Genomic DNA, 8,275 nt, shown 5'->3' with positions numbered 1-8,275 from the left:
CACATTTTGGTTATATATTTAGGTATTTATACTGCAATTTTTAGGCAAATTGATTTTTGTTAAGAATTTCTTATGAGGAGAAGAAATTAAAATGAATCAACTTAATTTAATACATTATTTGTATAACTATGACTGACCAATTTAAAAATGTAAGAAGTGGTATTGTCATTTTAATGGTTAATTCAAAATAAATGTTTTTTTATTGTACAAACGTGGTTACGCTTCGATCAAGGGATTGACGTAAAGTTGTGATTTCTTCATTTTATAGTGTGGTATAATTTATATTTACGGTTTTTTTTATCCCATTTATTCCAAGCACCTTTTAGCAATCTACCCTCCAGTTGGTGGCAGTTATGTACCAAAAAGCTACTTTGCCAACCAACATTAACCACCACAGAAGAAGAGGGGGGGGGGTGACGTCACTCCTCCGTTAGCATGCAGCTGCTAACAGTTAGCAGCTAGGTCTTAGCCGCTTCGGTCCTCCAGTTCATTCGTAGCCCAAACATGGCTCGAGGAGACTGGCGAGGCTTTGCGCTGGAAGAAGCCGAGCTCTTTTCCGGGCGCCTGAAGGATCTGCTGTCCTCTGGCCAAGCGTATGTCCGCAGCCACCTGGGCTTGGACCTGGGTCTGGAGCCCGAGCTGTACCCGACCTGGCTCACGCTGACGACGGCCGCCGTCTGCGCTCTGTTCTTGCTGGCAGCCTTCTGGGCCGCCGTCTGCGGCGGGAGGAAGCGCAGCATCCCGGCGGTCACCCCCAGCGTCGGTGTGCCCCTCACCAAGCGCCTTGTGACCAAAACGGTTAAGCCGGAGGTGATGAAGAAAAGAAACGTGAAGAAAGCGGCGGAGAAGGTTTGACGTTTTAGTTCTTGTTAACCACTCAGCGTCGGCTAGCTCGTTTAGCTAAGTTGAATTAAAGTGATTGATTTGCAACAAGAACGACGACGCCATTTTGTCATAATTCAATAGTCAAGGCTAATCGTTGAGTTAATGACGCGTCACGTTCAAATTAGTTCATTTCCAATATCGAAACTCACAAGAATTCCTCATAGACTGTTATTACATCAACATACAATATCAAGGTACTATTTCGACAAAAATGTAATTGACAGGAAAAGGTCAGCAATTAAAGTGAGTATTAATCGTATAAATGTAAAGCTCTCTGTATGACACTGTGCAGTTCAACGCCCCTGCCAACTATAACCACAATATTTTTTAAATTTGAGTTATAATCATTGGAAATGCAGATTTTCTACTTGTTTTTGTGTTTGTCAAGTTTCAACAGAAGACTCAGTCCAACGGACAGCCTGCTGCCGCTGTGATAATGCAACAGGAAGTCAAAGTCCAGAAGCTGTTTGCCAAGCTGCCGCTGCCCATCAAAACTCGGAATGTACGTCCGCCCTCACCTCTTTGGCGGGCTCAAAATTCGGATTTATGCCTTCGTTTGTGTGCTTGTCGATAGGCGCCCGACGTGCAACCGCCGGCACAGGTGAAAAAAGACAAGCAGAAAAGCAATAAGAGTGTAAAATCGGCACAGTATGTGGTCACGCATGACGGGAAAGAACCTGACGAAGGTAAGAACCACCAACATCGTGTGGGTGATCTCAAGTTATGTGGAGTCCAAAATGTTGTTAGTCTGCCGAGCTTTGAGCCATTTTCGCTGCATTTCTCCCCAAAAAATTCAGTTCCTTACCCATTTCTTGATTTCTAGGCACGTGGGAGACCAAAGTCAGTAACCGTGAGAAGAAGCAGCAGCGCCAGAAGGAGAAGTGCCCCGAGACCTGCGGTGGCCCGGAAAGGACGCACGTTGCCAAGAGCCACGTGGAGTCCACCAGCAACGTGAAGAAGAAAAACAGAGTAGCTAACGGTACTGTTAGAGGATACCAACATTGCTGTGCGTGTACTCAATGAGGTGGCACGCAACCCCACTTTCAGAATCCCAGCACTCAAGATCAGCCGCGAAAGGGCCATCCTGCCAGGGAGGAGACTGCGTCAACAGCGGAGGGCGGAACGACTTTCCCGCCAAGATCTCGGTAACCCAGGTGGGTTCTGCAGAGACGAGCAATTGGGGTTCCCACTGCCGCACCCGAGCCGAACCCCGGTCCTGCACCCAGAAGTCACAAGGTGGCGCTCAGACATGGGTGGCTAACATGAAATCGGACGTCAACCCGCTCTCTTTGTCCATGCTGCGACTGAACGCGGCGGCGGGTAGGACGGAGGATTGACGCCTCGTCACATTTCCTGTCTCAAGGCCGTACAGCAATCACTCCTGTTCTGTCCATCTTGTCTCCGTCAGAGCCTCCGTCCAAGTCCATGGAGCTGCAGTGGACGAGCCACGCTGACGACCAATGGGGCGGTACAAGTGAGTGTACCAAATATACTCGCCGTCTTGAAAAATGCCAAGCAAGTCACGCATGGTCTTTCGGCTGTACCGCCAGTGCAGACCTGAATAAATGTGCGTCTGCCGCAGACGGCGTGGACCCCGGCGCCGACTGGAATGCCCCCGCGGAGCCCTGGGGCCACTACGAGCAGCCCCAGGAGCCGATGAGGCCGCTGAAGGAGCGGCCCCCCGCCAACAAGGTTCAACTCATCGAAGTCTTGATGATGCCATGCAGGCTTTTTAAATCAAGCGCGCACGGAAATAAAATTGGTGGTGCTGTTGTAGGTGATGGAGAATGAGAAGGACAACGAGGATCCACTAGGGGGTGCCGCAAAGTCCAAGAAGAAGAGGAAAAAGAAAAAGAAAAGCGAAGAGGATGCCCTGTGCCAGGCTCAGGCAAGATGTGTTTTTGGTTATTATGTCGTCATATAAGATCGTATCTACAAAATAGTTGCATATCTGGAAAGTTCTCTTCGGAGTCCTTAATTTAACGTGTGACTCGATAGGGTTTGCTGCATTTGGGTTTTTGACATTTCTTCCTGCTGGATTTTAACGATCACCTTAAGGTGAAAGTCAGTCTTCACCCAAAAAAACTACAGGCCTACAGCTTTGTACTCACTACATGGCCACCAAATGTGGAAACGATCGACAGAAGAGAGTTGGAGAAATGACTTTTTTTTTTTTTTTCGTTTTGATTTTTGACCTTGCTGTGCCCTTGAGCTTAAACCTTAAATTTAAAGTCAATATGTGAAAAGCTGTCAAACCAGAGAAGCAACGTGGTGAATGTAACGTTTCCATACAGATTTGAGTGCAAGCGTACTGTTGGTTAAAACAGTTATTGTCTCTATAAAGCAACACAGTATCTCTTAAATCAATATAGTAGGAGGGAGACTGTTATTGTCACTTTGAATTAATAGAGTAGGGTGAAAAAGGGGTTATGGTCTTTTTTAAAAGAACACCATACAGTGAAAATGTGTTATGTTACCGTCTCTTTAAATGAATACTGTAGGGCGTAAGGAATATTTGACTGTCTTTTTAAACAATACAGTATGCCCTAGACTGTGTTATTGTCAGTCTGTTTAAATAAATATAGTAGGGTGAAAAGTGGGTTACGGTCTCTTTCTGCGAAAAATGTCTGTCTTTTGAAATGAACACAACATGACTTTAAATAATTACAGTAGGGTATTAATGTTTTACTGTCTCTTTAAATGAAAGTGTCATTTTTGACCAATGTTAGGCGGGAAACTTTGCACCCAAACCTGAAGATCTTCCCGCTGCTGCCTCCAAAAACCCGAGCATATCATCATCCCAGAGTAAGTCCGAATTATATATATTTTTTAAAACAACTCATAATGAGCGAATGAGTGTGTTGAGGCGTCCATTTTGTGTCTGGTAGAGCAACCCGAGCAGAACGCAGCGGCGGCGGCAAAAAAAGACAAGAAAAAGGTCCCAAGGGAAACCTAGAAGGCACCTGATGACTCCTTTGCCAACCTTTTTATGCAAATGATTGTGGAATTCGTCATGATGCAATAATGAGCAGCTTCTTTGTGGAATACGTTTTTTATCTAATTATTATTAATAATAAGACGAAGATGATCACTTACGCGGCGACGTGAAGTGATGAAATGTGGCGAGGAGGGGGTCCTATGGACTTTAGTCTAATTTGCACTATTGTTGATGCACAGCGGACTTTTTATGAATTTTTATCATTTATTGATATTTAGGTCCCATTTTTTTTGCACTTGTTCAGTTACACTTTTATTGAATGACTTCCCTGCCGTCCTTGTTTAAAAAAATGCTATAGTGAGGGACGGTGTGTTAAGTGGTCAATTTTATTTCATTTGAGAGATATTATACTTCAAACAAATTTTATTTAAAAGCCACTAGCGGAAACTGTAACGTGAATACAAATTTTTTTTTTCAGAGCCATCAGGGAGAACTGTAAATGTTAAAAAAATAAAACAATGAAATGAAAGTTATCATAAAATAAGAGTAATGTAAACAGATGTGTAAAATTCTACATGTTCAATTGAAATGAGAAAACAACAATTTAATATAAATCAAGAGCCAGTGTGGGGTGCTGTAATGTAGAAAAAAATGACTTAAATGCAATTTTAAATTACACCTTAAAAAATGACAGTAAAGAGCCAGTGTGATTGAAAATTAAAAATGATTGTGTCACTGGAATGTGAAAAAAAAACATGTAAATTTAAGATTACAAAATATAGCTGAACGTAATAGCCACTAGGGGACACAGTAATGTGAAAAATGAAGTCACAAGGGGACACTGTAAAGAGACCTTTCTAAGTGAATTTTTACCATTTACTTTAACATAAATAATAAGTTTGTGTTTAGTGGGATTATCCTGCTCCTAAGTTTTAGTTTAAGTTTTACCCTTTTATGCTTCTATTACATAAGCATTTTATAACCTTCAAAAGGATGCTCACTCACCCCTGTTGTAAGGACCTTTTTTTTTTTTCGTTAATTTTTTGTGAATGTAAAGCGTAAGCAACTTTAATTCCAACACGTAAAACAAACAACCGCCGGAATTTGATTCCGTTGCCTTAAACTGTCATTAGTTGTACATAAAAGTGCATCGGCGAGCCTTTTTTTTTTCCTGTGGTTTCCATCCAATTGTAAATTTTGATGTCAACTGACTCTTGCATGACTTTGATAAGAATAATAGTTAAGACTTGTGAATCGAAAGCAGTGGCTTTGTCTGTCCATCCAGTGCGTATAATAAAATTTGTAATACAAATTAAATGACACAGCTGTTTGTAGATTTATGGAAAAAAAAGAACACAAAAAAATGTTACTAGGCAGATTTGTTGAGGGGGGTGGGGGGGGGTCTCCATTTTTACTGCTGATTGAATCCATGTATTTCTATTACTTGTCTGGGGAAAAAAATACTTTATTCAGGTGATACAAATGATGTTTGTATGCATAAAACTGTACAAATAAACTGCTTGATTTTTTTCCCCTTGGAAGTTCATGAATTTTAATGTACTTTTTTATTTCACTTTTTATGTTTACTTCTTACAAGTATAAAAAGGAAAATTGTACATTTTTTTCCCTTTAAATTCAAGTGAAACATGATCAACACTGTTAGGCTACACACGCATTTGCATGTTACTGACGGTGAGTGCCAGCTTCAATCCTCCAAGCGCAAAATTGCACAAATTGTCTGCGTGAAGAACAAATCCCAACTCTGTTTTCAAGCCCAAGCGTGATGAGAAAGCGCTCGATGGAGACATCTCTCTCGTGTTCCGACACCTGCACGGAGAAGAGCACGCGAATGCACCTGGAAAGAGTCCCGAGAACACGAGCGGAGTCCACGTCAGCGAACTCACCGTGCGACGGCGGCTGCGTCTCACTCGGAAGCGGGCGTCGGGGCGGCGGGCTCGGAAGCGGGCTCGGAATCGGCGTCGACGGCTGCCGTGAATGAAAAAAAAGATGTGAATGAAAACAAGTCCGACTGTGGAAGGAAGGACATTTGCTCCACGAAGGCCTCTTGAATCCATCTTCACTCGTACTTTGAGCTGCGGTTGGGACAAATCTTCTACTTCCTGACTACGAGAGTGCGGTGGGGAACTTCTTTGGAATCGTACAGTTCATAGCCGCATATTTACAATTCCACATTCATGAATTCGGATGTTGGGGAATATTTATTGAGGGGAAGCTATCTTCTGTTATTCGCCGTCTTTGCGCTCAGCCCAAAACCATAGCGAATATTAAAATAGAGGTTTGGCGCCGCAAGGAACTTTGTGGAAGCGAGGGGAGGAGCTTCAATCGAACGAACCCCAGTGCGGCTTTGGCACGCTTCGCCGTCGAGGGCCGAGGAACACGAGTGAACTAAGTCGTACGTTTTCCACGAAATCTAAATTGACTTCAATTCGGTTTCAGGTTTTCTCTGCCTTAGGGAGCGCCCTCTGCTGGCTGTAGACTGTAACTATTGCAATGCAACAACAAAAGGTGGCACCGACAAGATATGTAAATAATAATAATAATAAAATAAAATAAATCAATAAATATTTGAGGGTTCAGTGCTTGTGTTGTCACAATACCTGATATTATTTGGATCTTGAAAGCTCAGTCAAAATGCTCAAAACCGGCTGGAAATTTGGAGAACAGGTTTGATTGACATTCGCGTCAGGCGGGCGGCACTAGAGGTCACCTCGGGTCACGCCGGCGTCTGAGACGGTGAGCGGAGAACGCCTTCCGGAGCCCCGTGAGTACACTTCCTGGGTTGAACGCCACTTGCACTGGTGTAACTTGGAGCTTTGTTTTGTTCTTCTGTATTCGTATACGTCGACATTTATCACTTGTGATAAAAGACTCAAAACTTTTGGTTCCTTCATTGGCACTCTTCCTTCATTAGCATTGCTCGCTATCTAGCTAAACGCGTTCCTTACTAGAGGGGGTTATACTACTTTCACATATACTAATGCGTTCTCAGCACACTATATAGCGGTTAATAGTAATACTACTACTAATAATGTATAATAATTATCGCCAAAACACAAAATTATATGGCATTGTGGAAATTACAGGTGTATCTCACATTTTATCGACAATGGTAGGTAAAACAGTCTCTGAAGTATTATTTTCGTAAATATTTGACAGCAAAATGTATTGAATTTTATTTAACTACAATTAATATCAATGGACTCATGTAAATTAGTATTTGGCTTTTGAAACCATTGACCGTTTGCGTGAGCTAGCTGTTGTCGCCACTAGAGGCCAGCAGTGGCCCGCTGAAGCCAACGTAGTGATAACATCAGACAAATTACTTTCCCGCAGAGTCGTGTACAGTACATACATTCTTTGATTTATTCATCATGCTCAATATGTTTCAACTCTGCCCATTTCTGTCCCCCCCTCCCCCTCCTCTCTTTCTGTGCATATGCTGACTGGGCTTGTGTTGCATTTAAGTGTTCGGTATGCCAGTTGTAAAAAGGATTGTGCCCGGTGAATGGAGGCAGTGAGGCAGACGCCGATGAGCGTAATTCTGGCATCCGGCAAACGCTGACCTACGTAGAACACTGTAGACCTGCAGGGATTACAGTACAGATAGGTTTTTGGTAGGGGGTCATTGGAGGGAGGGAGGGGGGGGGGGGCTTAGTAGTGTCAGTGTGGCGCAAGGTGCCAAAGTCCACCCAAAGGAGGAGAGCAATGGATTTTGGCTTCCCAGGTTCCATATGTACCTGCACAACACGTTGTGTTGTCCTTAGCAAAAGGATTTCCATTGAAACGTCAAATGTTGCGTCTTGAGTAAACACAAAGCAGGTCCGTCTGTAGGCGGGTCTGAGTTCGTCAGTCGGTCAATCAGTCTCGCTCTCGATCAGTTGGTTGTCGGTCGCTCAGTTGGTCGACCGGTTGGTCTGTCAATTTGTCAGTTGGGCCGTCCGTAGTGACTCGCAGTCACACAACTGGACCAAAAAAACAAAACAAAAACCAACAACCACGGCTAATAGTTTGTATGCAACACTCTTCAAACCCTCAGAAGCAGACAAAGCGTGAAATTAGAGTGGCTGTATGAGACAAAAAACATTTGTCATTGAGCGCAAAGGTTTTCCCTTTTGGACTTTTGTGTTTGTCGTGTGAGGCCATTTTGGAGCATTCACATCGTCCTAAAAAAGGTCATCGTAGAAACAGATTGCTGTGTCTATGGAGTCTGTTGCACTTGCAGACGTACACTAAAGGGAACAAGGACACAAAATCATCCTCGTTGCTCGGAAACGTCTCTATTTTGTCTCCACCGGGCTCTCTTTTTGACTACAAATTTCAGTCCTTGAAGGCTTTTTTTGACATTCAGTGTTATGTAACCAACACGTGTTTGCTCAGAGTCATGTTGTGTTCATTTCAAAAGACAGGCCTGGGCAACTTTTTTTTTTCCCC

The 8,275-nt window shown here is 43.3% G+C and overlaps 1 protein-coding gene across 2 annotated transcripts; it reads left to right on the top strand.

The window, feature by feature from the left end:
- Window positions 1-456: 456 nt before the first annotated feature.
- On the top strand, window positions 457-5,353 carry mtdha (metadherin a). Of its 2 annotated transcripts, none has more exons than XM_061665367.1 (10): window positions 457-849; window positions 1,274-1,387; window positions 1,460-1,571; window positions 1,709-1,864; window positions 1,933-2,205; window positions 2,294-2,359; window positions 2,468-2,577; window positions 2,663-2,773; window positions 3,615-3,690; window positions 3,774-5,353. In XM_061665367.1, exons 1-10 carry the CDS (start codon window positions 505-507, stop codon window positions 3,839-3,841), a joined length of 1,431 nt encoding a protein of 476 aa, XP_061521351.1. In that variant the 5' UTR covers window positions 457-504; the 3' UTR covers window positions 3,842-5,353. The 2 variants fall into 2 exon arrangements, with proteins under 2 accessions (XP_061521351.1, XP_061521350.1); XM_061665366.1 differs by having other exon boundaries at window positions 2,441-2,577.
- The last annotated feature ends 2,922 nt before the right edge of the window (window positions 5,354-8,275 follow it).

This window comes from Phycodurus eques, chromosome 20 (genome assembly GCF_024500275.1).
Source record: "Phycodurus eques isolate BA_2022a chromosome 20, UOR_Pequ_1.1, whole genome shotgun sequence".
NCBI lineage: Eukaryota > Metazoa > Chordata > Actinopteri > Syngnathiformes > Syngnathidae > Phycodurus > Phycodurus eques.
The sequence above is the reverse complement of the archived record's forward strand: the minus strand, read 5'-3'. Positions and strand labels throughout refer to the sequence as shown.